Source organism: Salminus brasiliensis, chromosome 4 (genome assembly GCF_030463535.1).
Source record: "Salminus brasiliensis chromosome 4, fSalBra1.hap2, whole genome shotgun sequence".
In the NCBI taxonomy this organism is placed as follows: Eukaryota; Metazoa; Chordata; class Actinopteri; order Characiformes; family Bryconidae; genus Salminus; species Salminus brasiliensis.
The window spans coordinates 4,203,209-4,227,542 of record NC_132881.1 but is presented as its reverse complement, the minus strand read 5'-3'; the positions used below and the strand labels follow the sequence as shown (position 1 = coordinate 4,227,542).

General features: G+C 42.7%; 1 protein-coding gene across 3 annotated transcripts in view; it reads left to right on the top strand.

The window, feature by feature from the left end:
- atrnl1a (attractin-like 1a) overlaps nt 1-24,334 on the top strand; it is a 286,426-nt gene that overhangs the window by 208,643 nt on the left and 53,449 nt on the right. For all 3 annotated transcript variants that reach the window (XM_072677372.1, XM_072677371.1, XM_072677373.1), the window contains exon 27: nt 18,418-18,534. In XM_072677372.1, coding sequence (XP_072533473.1) covers nt 18,418-18,534 — 117 coding nt within the window. The remainder of the gene's footprint in view (nt 1-18,417; nt 18,535-24,334) is intronic.

The following is a 24,334-nucleotide window of genomic DNA, read 5'->3' as shown; positions in this document are numbered from 1 at the left end:
TGCTCTGCATCATGATTAATGCATCATTAAATTTGGTCAGTTTTGCATCTTTCCAATCTCCCAGTGTCTTACATTCTACGTTCCTGTTTTTAATTTTGGTGCTGCCCCTCAGACACTGAGACCGGAGGGGTTTTGAATAACTTTGAAAGCATGCCATGTAGCCTTTCCAACCCTCAGGATTGCTCACTCACAGAGGGGCTTAGGTTTCTAGCATCACTTCCCTTCTTGAAGTAGAAAGGAAGGAATAATGAAGGAATAATGGTCTGCCCTGTGGACTGGAATGTTTTTCCCTTGGGAAATGAAGATGTAATGATTTCGAGAGCAGTCCTTTGCTTCTCTCTGTCCTCATTTGTGGTTGCTTCTGGAGCTGGTTCGTTCCAGCATGCTCTGGCGCTTTTGTTCGCTTGTGCAAAACATGATCGTTGTCATAGTTGTACAACTTTGAGAGTGTTTATGTTGTTGCTCCTTTTCATCGACCGGTTTCGTCTCTTTCGGTAATGAGTGGGTCAGTTACGGCACTGCCCCATTCTGGTGCATCGTGTTGCTTCTAAAGCTACTCTAGTTGTGTCATTAAGACTCCATTAGATTCCTCAGCAAGAGCTTCCCTTCAAGTAGAGAAAGTGAAAATGTAAGATAACCAAATACACGAACATGCTTGATGTATAAGGTCAGAAAAAATAAATGTGATCAGGGCTGAGTAGTGTTTCCTAAACACCAGTAGCAGTGCAGGCTTCAGTACGGATTCCAGAACAGTCCGAACAGATCAGTGTGGCGTATTTACAGATTACAGACTAATAAAGAAGCACTTCTGGATCTGGATCAGTGGTCTGCACTCTGTGCGCTTCTGAGGATCTCTAAGGTATCATGTTGAATTGAAACTGCTGTCATTGTTGGGCTGGGCGATGGGCGATTATATATTGCTGCAAACTTTATTTAAATAAAGTGAAACTAAATTACTGATGGATGAAAATTCAATACCTTCTACAAATGGTGCTGCATTTGTATGTGTGGAGAATATGTGGCTTCATGCTCTTTGGGAATTTCTGGAGAATGTAGCAGAACGATGATGTCACATCTTGCTCATATTGCGTCTGCACCAATCCATGGCTTCTGATTCATGATGGATAGCACAGCTCTTATGATGATCTTCTCGAAAAGCCATGGGCAGTACTGCAGAGTCCTGTTTAGAGAGTGGATCTACAGCACAGCCCCTCCCTCACAGATCAGCCTTGAGCGAGAGAGAGAGAGAGAGAGAGAGAGAGAGAGAGAGAAAGTAAGAGTAAGAGGGAAGAACTTCCCAATTAAAGAGTCTCCTGCCCAGCCGCATCAATGTGAGCGAGCTTGTGAAATATGATTCAGCAGATTTACAGCTTCATTTCAGGATCCCCCTTAACGAGGAGCGCGCCCAATCAATCGCCAATCAATACCAATCTGCAGCCGATGCTGCGAGGCAGTCTTGCAGCATCCCACAGGGAGCCCTGTTGTTGGGGTAATAAAGAAAGCAGGCAGAGCGAGATGGGATAATACTGCACTCTGCCCCGAAGATACACCGAGATGGAAATAAAGCCAGGCTTTGTTGTGTAATCCTCCCTCTCTCGGAGAGCCGGGAGTCAGCGCTAGGTTCCTGTGAAGAGGCGTCTGGCACCCGCTGAAATGTTTGAAAATCAAAACTCATTCTTAGACAGGCACGCTGAGCCAACCAGCACAACACATATCAGTATCACGGCGAGGACGCTGGAGGTCAAATGCAGGACATAAAAGAGACAAGAGTGTGGACAGTTTGTAGTTTTGTCCATTTTTTGTAGACAGCGGTCATGCAGAGATGTTCAGAAGCCGTTTTATGCAAGTTGAGTCTCGAGTCTCTGGGGATCGAGTCCAAGTTGAGTCTCGAGACTCTGGGGATCGAGTCCAAATGAGTTTTGAGACTCTGGGGATCGAGTCCAAGTTGAGTCTTGAGTCTCTGGGGATCAAGTCCAAGTTGAGTGAGTTTCCCACGTTTGGGAGTTTGAAGTCTGAGCTGAATGTCTTGGTTGAGTTTGCCAGGTTGAGTCTTGAGAGAGTGCATCTGAGTCAGAATCGAGTCTCTGGGGATTGAGTCGGAGTTGATTCCCAAGTCTGGAGAGCGAGTTTAAATTGTGTCTTGAGTTTTTGGGACTTAGTCTTAGTCGAGAATTCCAAGTCGAGTCTTTCAGGATTACAAGTTTGAGTAGAGTCCCTGGGGTGTGAGTCAGAGTTGAGTCTATCGTCTCTGGGAGTTGAGAGTTGAGTCTCTGAGGTTCTAGTTTATGGCAAGTCTCGTGTTGGAAATGACTCCAGAGTCTAGTCTCTGGGGTGAGTCAGAGTTGAGTCTCATGAATCTCTGAATCGAGTCTCTGGAGTGTTGGTCTGAGTCGAGTCTTGTGTCTCGAGTCAGAGGGGTTAGTTTTTGTTAAGTTGAGACTACAGTCTCTGTAGATTGTAATAGTCAGGTCAAGCCAAAAGTGAGGCGAAGGAGTTTAAATGATTGTGTTTAAGCCTGAGTCAAGAGTCAAGTCTCTGAGGTTGTAGCCTAGGCTGAGTCTCATGTCTCTGGGAAACAACTGTAGTCTCTAGGTGCTGAGTCCGAGTCAAATCTTATGTCTTAGAGGAATGACTCTCAGTCGAGTCTCTGGAGTGTCGGCTTGAGTCAAGTCTTGTGTCTTGTTGCAGCTAGTGAGTCTGAATCAAGAGTCTGGGTTTTGAGTCCGTGCAGAGACTCAAGTTTGAGGAGTGAGTTTGAATTGAGTTAAGTCTTAAATCTCTACAGTTCTTGTCTGGTTAGTCTTGGACTTGAGATAATAATGCGTTCAAGTCCGACTCTGTGAGGTTTTAGTCTAGTTGTAGTAGTCCAGGTCGAGTCACTCACGGTTACGAGGTTGAGTCTCAGTCGAGTCTCTGGGGTGCAAGTAAAAGTTGAGTCCATCGTTTGATCAATTTGAGTCTAAGTATCAAGTTTGTGTTGAATCGAGGTTCTAGTCTAGGTCGAGTCTTTTATCGGATCGGAGTCCGAGTCTAGTTTCTGGTAGGGATGCACCGGTTCCATATATATCGGAATCATTAGGCCGATCCATGGTGAGGATGAGGATGGTTTAGTAATGATTTCGGACTGGTATCGGGTATCGACCGATATGCAAAGTGTATGTATCGTATCAGAACTGAAAAAGACGGATTGGTACATCCCTAGCTTCTGGGGTTCGAATCCAAATCTTTTCTCCAAGGTGTCTCAAGGGAACAAGTCTCGTGTCCGAGTCTGAATGGAGTGGAGTGTTAGTAAATGAATCAGAATAGCTGCCTAACAAAGAGCGTGTCCACTCCACTGCCCACTCACGAACCTTAAAATCAACCTTGAGACTACGGGCTAATGGTCATGACTCAAACTCATTCAGAGACACATGGCCCATCCTTAGTGTTTGCTTGACCATCATGGCCTTTTTTCAAGCTTTATGTAGTTTCGCCATCCAGACTGTGACCAGCAAAGCGGGCAGCTTGGACGCGCTGTACGTTAGTGTCCGTCCCTGGGCACTTTTAAAATGAATGGCCTTCATTTCGCCATAGTTCAGACAAGCGACGCGCGCCGTATAAAAAAGAGGGAAATAAAGTGGGCGAGAATAACCCCGTCTGGATTGGCGGTTGGAGAGGAAATGCTACATTACACGAGCGTTACGTGCTGGTGTGTGTTCGGCGCTGTGTGTGTCGTCCCTGGAGAGAGCAGGGGCTTAGACTTTGCTCTTGTTAAACAGTGCTTAACACTGTGGGGAGCTTTTAGTGCTCTGTGAGTCACACACACGCAGCACCAGTGGAGGGTGAATCTCGAGGGACTGAGGGCAGCATGGCCTTTCAGCCTGCACTTGTGCTACACACACACACACAGACGCACAGGCGTAAATGGAGCAGACCTTGTTGTTTCTCACAACCCGCTTATGCTCTTCTATACACACAAACATTCCTTACTCAGTCACATGGGATTTTGCATACACACACACACACACACACACACACTTCTTTTCATACAGATTTTATTTATCTCAAGACATGGGGTCTTACATCCAACTCAGACTAGACCAGCTGATTGATATATATATATATATATATATATATATATATATATATATATATATATATATATATATATTTCTTATATATGGCTTACTCTACATGGTCAAATGTTTGTGGACACTTGGACATTTGGCTACTTTAAGTACACTAGGCCCCTGTATTGCCAATAATAGGCAAAAGACTCTCTGGAGCAGATAAACATGAACCTATTGGCACCATGCTGCCTAATGCCAGTCGTGGGCTAGAGAAGATCCAGCACTGAGCAGTGGAGCTGTGTTCTCTGGAAGGATGGATGATGCTCCATCCAGTACTTTTGGGATGAGTTAGGATGTTGGGGATGGTGGGGTGGGGTGGTGATCATCCAACATTCTGACCTTACTAATGCTGTTGTCGCTAAATGCAATCAAATCCTCACAGCAAAAAAAAAAAGATGTACACATGTGCACACACCCGGCGTGTTTATTTCCCATAGAGAAGTATTACCAATAGATTAGGACTCTCTGGAGCAGATAAACATGAACCTATTGGCACCATGCTGCCTAATGCCAGGCGTGGGCTAGAGAGGTATAAAGCCCCCCCAGCATTTTTGAGCTGTGGATCAGCTCTGGAATGATGGATCCATCCAACATCCTGACCTCACTAATGATTTTGTTGCTGTTGTTGTTGAGTGCAATCAGATCCACACAGCAGTGCTCCTCCAAAATCTAGTAAAAAGCCTTCCTCCCTGGACAGTAGAGACAGTTACTCCAACAAAAGCAAGATAAACTCTTTTTTCTTTTTTTAATTGACCAGGCGTCTCAATACTTTTGTCAATATCGTCTGAAAATAATATAGCTTTCACAGACTGCACTGTCTGAGGCTGCTTAGCTTATGGATCTACAATTTTGAGGACATCTTAAACGGACCAGAGTGTCCGGTTTCAAACATCAGACTAGACTTCAGGTCTCAGGAAATGCACAAGTTAAACAATGTCTCAGCTCTCACGCATCAGACGTTTAAACCGGCCTCAGGCGGAGCGGCTTGTTCTCTAATCTGATGTTTGAAACCTGACACGTCCGTTTAAGATGTCCTAAAAATCGTAGATCCATACAGAGACCATACAGGCTATTTTTTCTAATTTGTTAGGTAGGATAAATGTGTTGCTAGTACGGGATATTAAATAAATAATATATATATTAGTTAATTAATTAATTAATTTTCTACAAACCCATGTGTTGTTAGGCTGTGTTTTTTTTTTTTTTTTGCAGATTCTGTTGTGTAGATCCTGTCATTTTTCCCTGGTTTACCTACAGCGACAGAATGGTCTGTCCTGAGAGAATATCGCAATCAAGCCTGAGAAACAGAGGAATAACAGTAAGCTGAAGCTCATGAGGGAAGATTTAGCTGTGTGTGAAATGAGGAGTCTGTCCTTTGGATGAATAATTGCAGATGGAGGTGTTTTGGCTCCTTGTTGTAGCGGGCGGTGTGAGGTGAGGGAAGAAGGCCTATTACTGGGAATGGATGAGAGTTGTCAGTGAAAGCTGATGATGGGGGCTAATATGATGTGATATAATTGATGAACTCTGAATTGTCCCACTTTCCCCTCCTCTCTCCCCCGGCGCTGCTCAGAGCCCTGCGGTGTGTAATGTCAACAGTGTGTGATTTACACTCTGTCACCGTGGTGCTTAACACCTCCTCCATCCCACTCACACCCTGTCTGGGGGAATGGAAAGAGAGTAAGGAAGACTGGGAAGGAAGGGCTGTGCTTCCTTTCTCTCATTTGTTCTGCACGCTTCAGGAGAAAGGCTTCTTCTGAGCGATGCAGTAGAAAGAACTACTTTTGATGGCCCGGAGAACCTTTTAACAGGTGGATCTTCGAAGAATTGCATTTATGGGTGCAGAATGAGTCTGCAGCGGAGTGGAGAACACCACCTTCGTCTCATTTACGTTCATGGTGTTCAGCAGATGCTCTTACCCAGAGTGGTTTACAGTTGCTTAATCTCATTTCTAAGGTGTAGAAGAATGTGGGGCGTCCTGCACAAGGCCTCTCATTGGTACAGAGGGGTGTGCTTGCCCAAGTGGTAAATCGAACCCCAGTCTTCCCCAAGAAAGGGCACTAGGAGGTTACCCGCTGCACTACGCCGGCCGCTATAGCTATATAGCCACAAGACTGGAGGGCGGATTGCCTGTCGAGGCAGGACCACCACCACTGCTGTAGTAGTAACAGCTGTCGGGTTTAAGGAATGATTCTCTGAAAAATCTGATCTGCACAGTTTTCCACTCAGCACAGATGTAGTTGATCAGCAAAGACACATTGGGGATCCAAATTTTGCTTCGCTTTTAGCGCTAATGCTATAAGGCTAGCTAACAGCTACTAACAGACACTAGAAGTCAATAGGTACCCAAATCTTTTCCAGAAGTAAATGCTCACTGTGGTCTAGGACACAGTCTGACTTACTCTGAACTGTAAAACATGAGGAATCTGACTGTACTAGGCTAGCTCTATGAAGTTAGCATGACGGTTGTGTGAGTAACCTGTGGTGGAACTTGAATGCAGAGAGTAGAGTTGCCATCAGACGTGTTTCTCTCCTCCACCTCAGCTGTAAATCTCAGTTTTCCACTCCCACCAGATGTAGCCGACCAGCTACGCCACATTTGGTCTCCAGATTTAGCTAGAAGTGAACGGTCACCCCAATCGTTTCAACAAATGCCTGCTCACCCTCTTCTCCCAACCTGCTCAAACCACATCCACAGACATGCCACAGACTTGTCAGTGTGGTTTAGGACACCACATGACCTTCTGTGAACTCTTCTGTAAACATCAACAAATGATGTCATCGATTAGGAAAATACGCTAATTTGCATAGTGTGCATAAATCAGATGATCATCAACACTGAAAACGGGCGGTGTCTCAAACTCCACACTCACTACCTCACTAAATAGTGTAAGCAATAGTGCACACCGAAGTGTGTGAATTGATGTAGTGAGTGAAGTATAGAAGTGTGTGGTTTGGGACGTAGCCATGGATTTCTCCGGAGAGCAAGCTAAGGCTACAAAGAAAAACTCACCCAAGGGTGTCTAAAGTGTGGGAGAGGGAGGCGGAATCCCAACAGTGTGGTGCTTGGTAAGCTTTGCAAACTGGAGATGGCTTATCTTCATCAATTGCTGTCTTAAATAAGTAATAATCGTTAGGTGCAGCCCTACAGTGAGGTGCTCAGAGGAAAGCGATAGGTCCTCAGCTCCACCACGCCTATGCAAGCCTTGAGAGTTATGAGGGGGGCGAGAGCAAAGTGGCATGGCTCAGGATTCGAACACGGTACCCCGGGGGCATGGGGGGGGGGGGGGGGGGTGGGTGAGGGGTAGCACATTAAACTGCTGAGCCACTCAGAGCTCTAGGTTCAGCAGTAATAAGTATTCTTATTTGTTTTTGTACACTTACACTCCCACAGCCCTCCAGCAGAGAGGTTAATGGCCTTGTTCAACAGTGGCAGCTTATTGGACCCGGGTATAGAACCCACAACCCTGTGATCCAAAATGTGCTAAACCATTCCTTTAAACCCTTTAATTTCATTCAGGTGCTACATTGACTTTCCATTTGTAAGGGTTTCTGGAAGTCTGATGGGTGTTATAGACGTTTACAGAAATGATCATCCGCAAACGTGTATTAAATTGATAACGGCCACCACAAGGTGTTAATTATCAGCTGTCGTTAATGCTTTTTCATTAGGACCGCAAGTCCACGCCAAGACCCATTTAGAGACCATTAGGGGATTTTGTATGGAGTCTTCCCATAACTAGACCCATCTTTCTTGTCCTCTGCACCTACTCTGCACCCCCTCCCCTCCCCCTCATTCTGTCTCATTCACTTTTGTCTTTCTCTCTGTAGACTTCAGTCTCAGTAATGGCTCCTCAGGACTGAAAGGATTTGCCCCAATTACAAGGCAGTTACATGACAATGGAGAGAAACGAGACACTTCTGCCCTGTTCAGCAGAGGCTTACATAACAGCCCACCAGGGTCAGGGTTTTGCTGCCACAATCCATAAAGTGATCCTGCATTGTTTAGTTTTTTTTCCCTGTTACAGTGAATAATGATTCAATAGTACACAATGCGATGGAATGTAGCAGTACCACAATAATGAAAGATTAAATGTGCACCAATGAGGAATCCTACAACGACACCATTTATCAAAGAGCTGCCGTACTGTTCACACGGAGCCCTCTGGTAGAATAGCACATTGCAGTCGGGGTGTGCCGTAGTGGAGTCGATTACTGCCTGAAGTGTGATGAAATATGAATGGTGCATGACCCACATCAAACAGAGCTAGCCACGTTCTCTCCGAGATGGTCACATATGGTCCTGCTTAGATCCGTGTGTGATGCTTCTTGACTGGCGTGTGATGTATTGTTTGCTATCCTTGTCAAACCCAGTGTCTTGCTGAGGATACATGCTTTACATACAGGCTTTGCTGATGGCCTCTTTAAGTTGTTTAACTCTGTCGCCAGGGGAGGCAGAACACACGCTGGTCCGTGTTGGCCGTAGTCAAATGGATTAGCATGTGGTTATGGAGCTACTGGATTTTCTGTCACTATATAAAAGGGCTTGTTTGTCTTGATGGATGCACTATGTTTTTTGTTAATGTGTGAGTTCATTCAGAATGCAGCATTATTTTTGTAATTTGTTAAAAAAATATTGTTCAAAACATTGACGACTTCTTTTCTTGCGTAAGAGAATGCCACAACAGCACAAAAAAGTCACATTATTAATGTAGAACCGCAGATTAGCCTTTTTTCCTGGCATGCTAATGCTTTTAGCAATGTATGTAGTTGGTTTTACATGGTATACCGCAATGATATGCTTTCCATTGCAAGTAATTTTATTTGATTGCAATTGCAACTGAATTTATTTTTTATTTTTACTCAACCCCTATAGCGAATTAGGTTTATTAGCAAACATTTGCGAATTACAGCTTTCAGAAATTTAGTAGCTTAGTAACACTTTATCCAAATTCAACACAAAGGCTACTTTGAATTCACATTTTTTTAGAACCTGTAGCTCTGATTCTTACATTTTTGGTTTTCATTCCAAACCAGGTGTGAGTTTTAGTCATTAACATATCAATTTTAAATTCAGTTTACCAAGGAAACCTAACTTTATGAATATGATTTATTTACCGTGTCATGCATACAGCTGTTTTGACTGTTTTTGTGAATTTGGGTCATTGTTTATTAAATGCTGTGGTGATACTGATAAAGAACCAATTATATAATCTCATCTTGGGTTTCTATTTCACACCATTAATCGAATACCACTCAGCCCAGTACAGTGAGTATCAGCAGAGCTGATTTGAGTTCTGTGTGTATGGGAAGTCACAGACTCTCACAGCTGAGTAACAAAAACTCAGCTCACAAAACTCGCTGAACATTAGCGCTGCACTCTGATGTGATACCAGGTTTGCCTGGAAAGATTAATGTGGCATCCAGTCACTCCCTCAGTTGGTATTGACGATCAGCTGATCATGCTGAAAACTTTTGGCTATTGTTCTGGGCCATTGTTATGCTTTGGTGATACTGATACAGAACCCTCTAACCAACCATTACAATGTAACTGTCATCTTTAAAGGAACAGTGCAGTCAGAAATGCTAATGCCAGTGACATAATGCTAATTAGTGGTTATGAGCTTACATTCATTGATTCTCTCTTAGCATAGTTGAATTTCTCCTTCAACCATCTTCACACTGAGGATTGAGTGGAATGTCATCTGTATTGCGCAGCTCTAGCTTTAGATTTGCACGACTAGCTTTAGATTCTGGTCAGCGCTCTCCTGCCTTGGTCGTTATTGACTAAATGTCTGTGTCGGGTGCAGCAGTGTCCAGAGGTGGTCATGGATGTCCCTTCCTCTTAGTGATCGATCAGAGGGCTCGTGGACTCTTCCTGGAAGTCAATCAACGTCCTATTCTCCCCAGTCTTATCATAGATCTGTGCATTGACATTTGTCTCGTCTTGGCACTGGATAACAATGTAACATTATCATCCTAATTACTGCACACAGACTGAGCTGGAGAACATGAAATGGGGCAATGTCCTGCGCAGCTCTCATCTAGCTGATGCATCACCAGCAAAAAACAAACAAACCAACAACAAAAAAGTAGCGCAGACATAAATATAATTCTGTATCCAGCTAAGTAATTAAATGAGTAGTATAGCAAAATACCAAGTCAGTGGTAATTGCAACTGTGAGTATCGAGCCTCGAGTATCAGATCTGATTTTCTTCCCCCTGCTAATGTCTGATCCCCACCAGTGCTTGTTTTTAATTAGCGTTTATGTATCCAACGTTAATGTATCCAACATTTATGAAATAGATGTTATCTATGTAATATAAATAATGTCTTAACCAGAGATGGACGGATCGATTGGCTATGCATTTATCCCAAATATGCGATCGTTTGATAATTTAGCCGAGCATGAGATCTGGTCAGATAATATGATCTACATTTCGCGAGTACAGTGTTATATTATGTTTATTTTATTATATATTTTGAGCAGTACGAGGTTACAGGATAATGCAGTTTCTCATTTAACCACTAGAAGGCCAATACATACCTCATTAAAGCAAGCATTGAAATCCGTCTGACTGCAGAGCCAGACTGACGTATTTTTTTTTTTGTTGTTTTTTGCCTCATGGGGAAGCAGAGAAGAGACTTTTAACACAAGTAATCGAATACCACTCAGCCCAGTACAGTGAGTTTTAGCAGAGCTAGCAAACACAGTCACAGACTCTCACAGCTGGTGCTTAGAGTTCAACAGTGTTTTAAATGTTGATTAAAAAAAAAATTAAAGTGAACCATATTTAATCCTAAGAGACACTGCAGAACGTTACAGTGGTGCCACACGGTGATGGGATACCAAGTTTGCCTGGATTAATGTGGCATCCAGCCGCACCCTTCGTCGGTATCTGTGATGGGCTGATCATGCTGAAAGACGTTTGGCTATTGTTATGGGCCCCAAAAACACTTATCGGTCCATCTCTAGTCTTAAGAGCTTTTGCAGGCGACATAAACTCTAAATCATTGTTGTTTCCGGTAACGGCATGGCATTGAACGAGATGATGGCTTGCATGTGTGCCAGCAACTAGACCTTTTAACAAGCATCAAAAGGATTGGCTTAACCAACGCAGCTCAGACTGAGCCAACAGATCAAACTGCAATCCATGGTTTTGCATCTTCTGTAGCTCATGGCTTCACTAAATATTGGCAGATCATGGCACATCCTCTATATTTTCTAAATAAACAGAAAAATATACTGGATTTTCTGGCTGTTTATTCATGTCGTTTTTGATGTGCAACGATCTTTAATCCAAGCAGGCTTTAAACATTAGTTTTTTAAATATTTCTCTGAAACCTCATTTTTTTAATGACAATAAAAGATGCCCATTCGTTATCTTGCGATGGTGAAGTAAACAAGTTTTGTCATTAAAAACCGTGCCGGAAATTATTCCACCTTATCAGTCTGGTCCTTTGTGCCAAGGCACATGAAGTTCCACCCTGGAAAGAGGCAAGAGGCATTGTGGGTGTTTATGACCTCCCATATCAGATGTGCCTGGTTGCACGTTTCATTACAGTGAAAGTCTTTGGTCCCTATGGAACCTCTTCTTCTTTCGGTGTTGAATAGCAGCCAGCTTGAATATTGCACCCCTCATGTGATGAGCTCTGGCTGGGGGACGAGACTTTTAACAAAGGTGATTATTATATGAAGGATATCAGTGGTTTCAATCTGGTCTTGTTGAGAAATGTGTTGTCGCTGTCTGATTGAGGAGGGAGTTATGTGTTCTTTTAATCATCTTAAATCTTCAAGGGCAAACATACTTCACTTCTTCACATCGTTGAGTACTCTACACATGTCGAGTAGCCTGGTTTCTTTGCAGTGAGTAACATTTAAGGCATCATCATACTGTGTGTGATCTGTACGTCCAGGGCTCAGCACAGACTGTGTATCTTGGACTGTCTTGCTTTCATTCTTGCTAATCTGTCAGTCGTATCATCTGAAGAACCGAGCAGGAGAGCCTAAACTCTCTGCACTGAAGTATATATCTCAGAGTATGGCTTGACTTTGAGTATATTATTTTAGTTACGTCAGGGTTCGAGAACAAAAGCTCCGGTCCATAGGCAAGGACTGATGCATTAAACGCTGAGGAAGGGTCATCTGTTCTCAACCTCAAGAATTAGTTTCTCCTCATGCATTTTGGCTGCTTGAACTGTATTTTAATATCTGGATATTTTTGTTGCAATATGTTTTTAATATTATTATTATTAGTTATCACTTTGGACAGCCCTGATGTGGAGTTATATACAAATACAGTTAAATAAGCATTTCTCTGTATGGTGAAATAACAGTTGATCCTCCTCAGCCTAGCATGTAAACAGTAGTGCACCTAAGGACCTCTGAGGGTAAGTCCAACTACTTTCAGACGTAATCACTGACCATAGAATTTGTATAAGTCTGCATATTAATGATTTAATGTTTCTAGTAATATCTTTGTGATTCTACAGCACAGAAATATGGTTCAAACATTTCCTGAATCTGTAGAAAAGTTTGTCCGCATGAGTAAAGGCATGTTATCACAGGAGAAATGAAGAATTTCTCAATTCTGACACAAGGGGTCTAATTATACAGAGAGCTGAGACTGGTCAGAACATTTTGATATGAAACATGTGGGTATTATTTTATATGCAAGTGCTTTTAAAGGCCTTTAAAATAGGCATAAATTAAGAAAATAATCTTATAGACTTGAGTGTTGAAATAAATAAATAAACAAACTTAAAAATGTAGCTGGTCTAATGTCATGTAGGTTTTATTGAGCACTATGAACTATCCATTAAGACTGTTATAGCTAACAAGTGTAGCGTAACCACTGTGTCCTAATCCTAAAGCTTCAGCCTGAAGACACTAAAGAACAGAAAGCTCAAGATGCTCGGTTACGAAAACAACAGTGTCTAAGAGGTCCAGTCCTTTACATTGTTCAGATACTGCCATACCATCAATACCATCTATGCTGCTGTCACGTAAGTCAATCATTTGATGAATTCAATCAACCTCGCAGTTCAACCTATCTATCTAGCCTGTTGGGTTGCCTACAGTTATGACACTGACAAATTTCTCATGATATCGAGATGTTCTAAGTCATAATTATTATTGCAAGTGTTCTGTTCTCTTATAATATCGTTTTCTTATATTGAAATGTTTATAGTTATTTCTTAATGACAACATAGAATTCCATAATAACAGCATGCTGAAGTACTACATGTTCTGTATCTGCTATACCGCCTTTCTCTCCAGTACAGCTCCTTTCAGCGAGCGTGTCATGCTTCCTTCAAGCTGATTTAAGTTTACTGTTCATGAATTTGAGCTGAATTTGCCTTCTGTCAGATCAGATTTACGCCAAGTGTGTCCGACAGCGTTAATGCCGCTGAGAGACTTCATTTCGTAGTCCACAGAAGCATGAAGAAACAGAAAGGAAGGAAATGAAGGTTGCTGAGGAGTAAAGGTAATAGCTGGAGAAGAAATGACTTATTCCCACTGTGGTGAAAATGCAGTTAAGCAGCATGTTGAAGGCCTCGGATAATTTGGAGCTGGGAAGTGTGTGTTATTTCAAAGCTCGTCCGTTCACTGAAGAAAAGATGAGAATCGAGTTGGAGCAGCCTGAATCCAGCAGAGCTCAGGACTGTGGATTTGTGAAGATATTTGACGGCTTTATTTAGTTTTCCTTGTTTTTAATGTGCATTAAATCTAAAATTCATTGTTTTCTTAGCCCATAAAATGTCATGGTGAGGTCTGTGTTTTTTCTATTAGTGGTGTCAGTGCTGGGCAAAGGTTAGCAGATTTAAACTTTGAGCTACAACATGGAACGTTTTCTTCGGAGACATAATTGACACTAGAAAGTAATTCACTATAGGTAATACATTCTAAATTATTTATATTATAATAACATTTATAAATACAATTTACATAATGCATTAATAATTTATAAAAATATAAATGATACCATGAAAAATACAACAAATCAAATAATATAATATTAATTAAAAGTATTAATTAAATGCTTGAGTTGTACTTTGCTTGTTATTTAGGTAATTTGTAAATTGAATACTGGGTATTTGTACTCAATTACATTACCAGAAAAGGAAGGGGGTAATAAAATATTATTATTAATAATAATAATAATAATAATAATAATAATAAAAGAAGCCTAGTAGCAATTTTATAAAGCACTGTAAACACAGCGTCGCTGCTGTTGAGCTCAGAGGGGAGATTACACTTTATTTATACTGAAATATGGATTAATAACTAAAATCTCCTAACTAACTCTCATTCGCTTACCCCTCCCTTATCTCTCTCTCTCTCTCTCTTTCTCTCTCACTACTGCTCCTCTCTAAGCTCCATTTCTCTCTTAAAAGGTTGTTGAAAACCTTAAACCTTAAAAGGTTGCCTTTTCTGTGTCCGAGCTTTGTTGCGTTCGAATCTAAAGTTCTCTAAACTGTCCACAACTTTGCCAATTTTGTGTTAGAACTATAATATACATAATAATAATAATAATAATAATAACCTAATATGGTTGTACATATTAGTATGTATGTGGCTCCATACTTCTGCTTGACTCGCACTTTTAGCCTTTCTGCACTTGTTGTTCTATATGTGCTTTATTGGAGATACTAGGCTGTTCACCTACAGTCCCATGCATTTGTGACACTAGAAAACAATGAAAAAAGGGGGGGAAAGTTTGGACTGCACTGGCCGGGAACCGAACCGAGAAATCTACCACTGAACCACCAATGCTGAGCTGGGAGATCACGTGACCACTCGTCCTGTCAGGCAGGCAGAGTCATTAGCAGCTGAGCTCCCTGCTGTGCGAGGTTCACATAGGAACACTTACAGCTGCGAAACTAAAATCCATGACGCCCGGCTAGCTGTGCTCCTGTGATCCTGCCCATAACCGCACAGCAGTGACATGATCAGCTGCTTCACATTATCCTCTCGGGACCCTCAAAGGAGCACGCCAGTGTCTTTCCACCTCATCTATATCTGTAGCATCTGCAGCATACGGTCGATTACCACGCACAATTATTTTCCTGTGCTTCAAAAAGAGCAGAAAAGGCTTAACTTGGATCTCGTTTGCAGTTTAACTGAAGCCAACAGACAGACAGGTTCTTTACAGTCCTGTCAGTGTTTAGCCTTTTTTGGTCTTGGTCTTTTTTGAGTTTTGTTTCTTAACTCAGTTATTATGGTAAATTACATCACAGTATGTTACCATATGTCATATAATCTGCTACTGTGAAGAGCCAAGAGAGTAAAAGAAGGCCTGATTGATGGCAGACACATTTCTTTAATGCTTTAAGCAATATTACTTATAATATTAACTTAATATTACTTTATTTCCAAAATAACAAAAACATTAAAAAAGGGCCCGAGGCATCAAAACTTCCTTTGCTGCTTTAATTTATTTTCATCAATCCACAGGACTTCTTCCCAAAAGGCAGCAGACTTGTTCAGACGTTCCTTTGAAAACATCTGGTGCTCACTTTTGTGGTCAGGATGCAGAAAAGGAATCGCTGCACAGTAGGTCAGTGGACCACCTCTCAAGAGTAGAGCTTAGATCAGGCCCAAAAACTCCAGGCTGACCCGTAGTAAGTAGAGCCTTGAAACTGACCTTTTAACTACACTTCTTTAGTCACTTATTTAAATGACCGAAATCTGTTCAGAATGATGTTAATGAACAGAGCAACACGGAAGAAGCAGAGACCTGTTATTAAAACTGTTTATTAATAATGAAGCTCCAAATGATTAGAACACCAACAATGCGGACAGTGATCCACAGGCCTGAACCAATGATCAGCCAAATAGGCTACAAGAATGATGTCTGAATGACTTTCCTCTACTACTAAGGTTTAAGAATGTAAAAAAATACTTTCTGAACAAACGAAAAAAGTTTTTTTTATAAAAAGTGTATAGCCTAAGTGCGAACACGGGGGGAAAAAATGAGGCTATGCAAATTGCTGCAAGCAAATAACGCTACTGCACAGTTTAATTAAAACTGGGTGATTTGTTACTTTGCTATTTTGTGATCATCACGCCGTAGCTTTATATAAAATAAAAAATAGCATTAAAAAAACGCAGGCCTACGTGACAGAGCATTTTCTTGAGCCCGAGTATGGAGGCTGGGCAGAAAATCTGAAAAGCTGAGCTGAGGTGATGTGGGGAGAGAGAGCGAGCTGTCTACCCAGTCAGAAAGAGAGCAAGGTTAATTGTGCTCCATCAGACTTCGGCTGCTGATGGCAGGCATTCGGATTCAGACCGCCGGGACCGCTCAAACTCCCATCCTCTGTATTAGTTTGAACACAGGATTCACAGGAAGTTTTACCACAAGTTCTGAACTATCCAAGTATTGCTTGGCATCATTTCACAGGCAGTGTTTTTTAAAAAGCAATCTCCCAGTAGTGAAAGAAATGACTTATTCAGGTCTTCTCATTAGAAATATTAGATATACAGACTAGGTTTAAGTTGTTTTCACTTGCAGCGTTTAAACACAGTGCCGTTTTTGCCGTGATGCTCAGCTGTTTACATCATTACTGAAACATTTGATAGTCTCCGGAAAGCAAAACACCTGATGGGCACAGAGCTTCTGCGTTTTTAATGGAATTCAGTGCACAAAATAGAACAGTGGTCTTTTGAACTTTCTCACTGTGATAAACAACAGGCGCCTTGTGTCTCCTCTCCCGCTCTCAGGAACATGCACTTGCAAATATTACACACACATAAACACACACTCATTCTCCATCCTGAGACAGCCATTGTTTACAGCTTGTGGAGGTTAATTATGCATTTTATGGGGCATTTACAGGCTCAGGCGAGAGATGCCACTGTGTCCTTCTGCCCTCCCGAAGGACTTGTCAGGGGACATAAACCACTCTTGCTCCAAACACGGGCCTGAATTTCTGCTAAATGTTACACACACGGCGGCACCCGGCCTGGTTTTATGACCGTTGTTGCTACTGTCCAGACATATGAATTAGACATCAGTGGTCTACCTCACCTTGACCAGCTCTGAGCCCAATGAAGCCCACTGTGAGCCACACACACATTCCCCAAAGCCTCTGTATTGTGGTTTACTAAGAATTGTTAACTAAGCCTTTCCTCAGAGCGTTCTTCAGCCATAACATTAAAACCACTGACAGGTGAGGTTAATAACCCTGGCTATCAGGTTCCAGTGGCACCCATCAAGGGGTGGATCTGTGTATTAGGCAGCAAGTGGACAGTCACTTCTTGACGGGGAAGCAGGAAAAATGGGTAAGTCTAAAAACCTAAGCCAATTTGACAAGAACCAACTGTGTCAGAACATCTCCAAAACATCAGACATCAGGTCTTATGGGGTGTTCCCGGTATGCAGTGGTCAGTATCCACCAAAAGTGCTCCAAGGAAGGACAGCCAGTGAACAGGCAACAGGGTCATTGGCGTCCAAGGCTTATCAGTGATTATGGAGGCCCAACCTCACAACCTCCAGGACTCAGAGGTCTTGTGGAGTCCATGCCACGACGCGCCAGAGCTGTTTTGGCAGCACAAGGATGGTGAGTGCTAGTTGACAGGTTCCAGATTTTTTGATAGGTCTCAGACTATGTTGGCAATGTTGTATTTCCCTCTCACTCACACACACACAGACACATACGTTTGATGTCTTTCCTTTGATGCTGCAAAACAGCACATGTATTCAATGAAAATGGATCAAGGTACCCTCTGTCGAAGTGGGTTTTGGATCCCGGGCTGTCGTGGGAGGACTGTGACCTAGCATCTGGAACTTGGACCACCTGCATGTGATCATGCACCCCAGAGGTGCTCCTAAAGGTCCACAAAAGTCTTCTTTTGTGACACACAGTCTTGAGAGTCACTCCGGGAAGCATCCCAGCCGAGTGAGTCTCGCGTGTGGAAGTGCTCTCGGGTTTCTATAAAGACCGGCTGAGGAGGAGGTCTGGCTCTCTCCTCTGTTTAATGGAACTGTTGTCAGCCCAAGCTCCTATATCAGCTCTTCAACCTGTGTGTCCAGTGCTGGAGAGATGTCTCATGGCACGTCCAGCCAGAGCTCTGCGTGTGTGTGTTCGTTGTGCTGCTCATTCAGTCGTGAGGCCGTTGTTGTGTTGTATTCTCGTCTGTTTACATTTATTTTCTTCAGGGTTTTTCGGAGCATGCAGAGATAAGGAGCCTCACAAAAGCTCTATTCCCCTCTCATTTCCTCGTTAATTAAGTTTTTCTTCTCTCTCTCTCTCTCTCTCTCTCTCTCTCTCTCTCTCTCTCTCTCTCTGTGTTTGTGTGTGCAGGAGCTCACGCGGGAGCGACGGCAGATGGCCAGTCGGCCTTTTGCCTCAGTTCCAGTGTCACTGGAGGTGACTGAGGAGGGAAAGGAGGAGGAGGAGCTTCTTAAAGACCAGGTGGAGGTGGGTACCGGTCATGATTTCTAAACAAACAGTGGGTGACGGATATAATTGGCCAATATGACTAAGACATAACTGTATAGAAAGCTGTTGCCTGTTCAAATGCCTATACACAACAGGGCAATATAAAAAAGGGACAATAGTAAACCATGCATCTAGAAAGGCTTTTACACCTTAAACCCTAGCTTAATGATTCAGTCATTAATATTCAAAGCAAAACTGTTGTATAGCTTCTGTTAGTTTACCAGATGTTGGTGAGTCCCACAGGGGTCTATTTTGGGGCCTATGTTGCTGATGTAAATTATGACAGTAATGACGTGTGGGCCTGCATACAGAGTTTAAAGGGCTTAAGGGGGTTGAAAACAGATCCATATGATTGTCTTTGTTCACCATGTTGTGTTTTGCACTGTAGCCGCAGTTCAGAAGGAGAATTTAAAATGTGCTTTAAGTCCAAGAGAGTTGGGCCATTACGAAATTTTATATAAAGATTGGCGCCGGGCCTTTGCTGTGGCCTACTGCTATTGCTAGTTCTTCATTTTAAGGGGACCCTTGATACAGCTTGGGGAGGCCAGCAAGGAAACCTAATGTTAGAGATATTGCTCTAGCGATGATGACATCCACCAACTAACCTACTTCGTTGCAGCTTTCATAACCAGACAGAAATTTTATGGAGCTTAAAAAACTATTTGTAGTGCCTTTATTATTGGGATGGATGATTGCTGACTATGTACCACATTTACTAAGCCGGCAGCACCATGGTGTGTTAAGGCTAGTTAACCAAAGTCCTGCCTTTTACAGCACTAGGTAAACACATTTGAGCTAAACAGTCAACTTTTACTAAGGAAGGGCACAATAGCCAGGTAGAGAGTAGCCTTTGCTGGTATCTACACTGTTGGTGTTGCTTATAACATGCCCATGTCGGCCCTGTATGGGTAGCCCAACTAGGAGCCAGAAGGTTTTGCCCATGGGTTTCATGTTGGCCTCACATATGGATGCCCACCAGGGTCAGTGATGGGACCAGGGAGGGTTAAACATTGGCCCCTTCTGGGTTGTACCCTGCACATTGGACCTAAATGAGACCCATGTGAGATTAGGGTGGGCTGTAACAATAGGGCCCAGTAACAGCAGATGTACAAACCCACTCAGAGCCCATGCCCACCTGGAACCCACCTAGCCCACGTTCCACCCATGTGATCCCAACATGAGCATTTTGACCTTGTGTTATTTTTAAGGAAATCTGAGAAATCTGGGGGTTTCCAGCTTCCGTCTCATTAGGTTAATCGCACTTAAGCTAGTTATTAAACAGTAGAGTGGAATTTAACTCATTCTTGGCAGTAAATGAACACACACACACACACACACACACACACACACTAGTGAATAAGGCATTGCGAACCCACACCTGTAGTGGTGGGCAGACATCTTGGCACCCAGGGAGTAAATGGCAATAGGTTAAATGCCTTGTTCAGAGACACCTCAGCTGTGGAAGCCAGTTCTAGGGATTAAACCAGTGACCTTCCAGTCCTGCTTGTCTAAGCTTTAGGTCATAGGTGAACTGGGGGTAAATTTTCTCAAGGTCTCGATATCGATATAAGTAGCAATAACCAAGTTTTAAACCCAACCGGATCTTATATTAAACATTGGAGATCGGACAAACTGAGCTGACTACAGCTGAGCTGGTTTTCATCCCGAGTCTGTTTGGCAGGAATTGTAACCTCAACCTAAAGATTCGATGCTGCATAAATTCTCACCGGTGCGTTCCTTTCAAGTGACAGTTTCACATAACAACAAATGTACCTGGTGTGAAGTGATGTGCCTCGCGCTTCTTCACAAACAGATGGTTAAGCTCAGATCTGCTGTAAGCTCAGTTTTCAGCTTGATGTCATCCATGTAGCGCGCTTAATTGGGCAGTCTGATATTTCTTTTACTGCATTAGACCTGGGTGGGAAAGACTGAGAAGGCTCGGAGGGAATCAGTGTGCATCTTCTCATCATCTTTGTCACATTACAAAGCATTAAAGAGATGATGTGCGCTGGGATCTGTAGCTCATGCTGTTTTGTAGAGATTCACTCGATTTGAAGCTCCCATTACTCATCTGCACATGTTCATGTGTGTTCCCGCTGTTATCCATCCCTCCTCCTCCTCCTCCTCTTCCTTCTTCTTCTTTTTTTCTTCGTCTTTCTCTCCGCACTTCCCTAGACACTCATATTTCAGAACATCTTCAAAGCACCATCTGTAATTTTTGACCTTTTGTGAAAGTAATAAAAGAAAGTGTCACTTTATTTACTTTGATTTCAGCACTTACATCTGGACTGGATTGATGTGGAGGAGTTTATAGGATAAGACTATAAGTAACACATGTCAGGATACTAGGATTTAAATCTTGTATGTTTTTCTAAATGCCGTCTGAGCGACATTAGAAATGTTACTTTTTCAGATTTGCGTGTGACTCATCAACACTTTAGGCTTCTTTCAGTCCATAACAACCGTTGCTACACCGATTTGCAGGATAACAGTTACTTTTCACAGTAATTTTTTATAGGTGTGCATGGAGGCCTAATCAGAGGAACCCCCAAATGAACCCTTAGCCTGACCAAACATCTGCACTCAAGATTCCACAGCAGCTTTAAAAAAATGGATTGGTATCAGCCAATAGTTTTTAATAGATTTTAATAACTGTATTGAACCATTTCTACTTCCAGATATCATACTTTTATAAATGTCATTTTAAATAAAGCTCCAATAAACGGTTTCGGAAACTATGAGACGAGTCTTTTTGGAGATCATCTGAACGGCGGTGTTCTCTAACGTGGAGCTTTGCTGCTCTCCAGCTTTCAGTGTTTATTCAACGTCAGCCGGTCCTCACAGATTAGTGATTGCCCACAGGCTGCGGCTCAGCGTGCCCAGCAGTGATAAGGCTCAGATAAATATCATATTTCATCTGCCCTTGTCCTTGTGGTCAACAGTCATAACTCCCCACCCCATTACTCTCTCTCTGTCTCTCTCTCTCTCTCTCTCTCTCTCTCTCTCTCTCTCTCTGTTCTTCTCTGTTTGTCATGGGCTCTGTTTGTCTTTTTCACCGCATATTAGATGCGATCAAAGATCTGATCAGGGGAGCAGATGCCAGATTTGGACTTGAGCCTTGGAAGTAGCTCTAACGAGGACGCTGAAATGTGATGCTGATCGGTTCTCAGGGGTTTGATTTTGTGTTGTTAGGTAGTTTTGTGTCTTTTGCAGAGAGACAACCGTCACATTTGTGTCATGTTTGTTGCGTTAACCTTAAAATAAGCAGATTTTTTAAGTGGGGGTACCAAGGGCACTGCAGCTTCACAGATTTTAGGAATAGGACTACTGCAACTGCTAAAAAAGAATAGGACATCAGGACCAGATCATAAAAATAATAGGACCAGACTGTGATGGTTGGACAACTGGGTCAGGTCTTGTGGGGTGTTTCCAGTATGCAGTGGTCAGTACCTACCAAAAGTGCTCCAAGGAAGGACAACCGGTGAACCAGGGACAGGGTCACGTAGAGCTCTTTGATGTTCATGAAGGCCCCACCTCACAACTTACAGGATCTTGCTGCCCTCAGAGGCCTCTATGCATCATGGTCGTTTTGCCAGCAAGAGGGGGGTCTTCAGTAGCTGCTCTGTGGGATCAGACCAGGCAGGGAGCACCTGATGTTTTGGGGATGATGTGGTCTAGAACATCACACTTTGGTTCCTGTAAAAGGTGCTCAGAACCTCACACCTCACCGTTTCTCCTGCTGGTCACTTGCTGCCTAATATGTAGATCCCACCTCTTGCCTGGAGCCACTGCTACCAGATGACCAGCGTTCTTCAGGTCAGCTGCAGTTCCTTCTTTTCTGAAGGTGTTTTATAAGTGTGTGAGCCACAGAGCAGCAGACGTTCCTCCTCTCCTCTGATTACACACGCCTGAACCACCCTGCAGTGTGAAAAAGCACGAGGCGACTCATCAGCATAAATCATCTTCCAAACATTCGGATAATGTCCACACAGCGCCGTAAAGCGGATGAGGCCACAACCCTGAGCGTCTGTACACACCTTACCTTGTGCAGGGGTGATCGATCGCAGACCGCCATGTTCCTGATGCCATTTAGAGGGAGGGATTAATCAATTCTGTGTCTAATGGTTTAATGTGCTGTATTTATTTTCGGGGGGGTGTATGTGTGCAGCACAGTCTGGAGATAAAGGATATTTATGATAACTGAGGGAGATGTGTCGAGGAGACGTGACGGCCTTTACACCAGTGCAGTCATGCTTTGGATCAGGGAGACCTAAATAGCCAGGAGTCAGTAGGACCAACACTTGAGGACACTGTGGTCTGGGCTTTAAGGTGGTAAAGATAGAGACTACTACTGTAGTTTTAGTGAAATGGTGCTTTAGCCACTGGTTTGTATATTTTACTCTGAAATAACCGAATTCACACACTCTATTCCTACTCTTATTACTACTATTACTACTGTTGCTATTACGATTACTACTGTTACTACTACTACTATTACTACTGTTACTACTACTACTATTACTAATGTTACTACTACTACTGTTACTACTACTACTATTACCAATGTTACTGTTACTACTACTACTATTACTAATGTTACTACTACTACTATTACAAATTTTACTACTACTACTACTACTACTACTGTTACTACTATTACTACTGTTACTAATACTACTATTACTACTAATGTTACTACTACTACTATTACTAATGTTACTACTACTACTACTATTACTAATGTTACTACTACTACTACTACTACTACTAATGTTACTACTGCTACTACTACTACTGCTACTGTAACTACTACTGCTGCTGCTACTGTAACTACTACTGCAACTGTTACTACTACTGCTACTGTAACTACTACTACTGCTGCTACTGTAACTACTACTACTACTACTACTACTGCTACTTTAACTACTACTATCCCTGTAACTACTACTATCACTAACTACTACTACTTCTGTAACTACTACTCTACTACTACTACTATTACTGGTAATACTACAACTGCTACTACTGTTAGTACTACTACTGCTGCTATTACTGGTAATACTACAACTGCTACTACTGTTAGTACTACTACTGTTACTATTACTGTTACTACTGATGCTGCTACAACTACTACTGATACTAAAAGTACTGCTACAACTACCACTGCTACTAGTGCTAATAATAATAATAATGATATTAATGCTAATAATATTCTACTGCTACTGATTGTTTTATCTTAATGGCTTATTAGTTTCAGAAAGGTAGACATAAATGTGAACTTTATTTAACCCTTGCCCTTGCTAAAGAACCCTTGAAGGTTCCCCTTTTAAGAGTGTAGGGCTGCAGCGGTGAACTCTGGCTTTTCAGATATAAGCTCCCCTCTCTGTTCCGCGCTCGGGCTGAACCGGGCACATCCGGCCTTTGCATTAAAAAGCTGAGTGACTATTGAGAGATAAGGGGGGGATGACAGCAGTGGTTTGAAGTGCTGTGTCCCAAGCACCTGCTGTCTGTGCTGGGTAATCACAGCCTTGGCCCCGGCCTGTCCTTCTGACCAGCCAGCTTCACTCACAGCAATTTCAGCTGTATAAACACACACACACACACACACACACACACCTTCACAGCCAACTCTCACAGATAGAGGTTCCATCTTACTCTCGGCCCGCGTCCCCAGAGTGCATGATTTCCCCCCCAGTCAGAATCAGTGTGTGGACTCTTTATCATACCCTCTACATCAAACCTCCTCTGCTTAAGCTGGTCATGCAGGTTGATCTTCTTC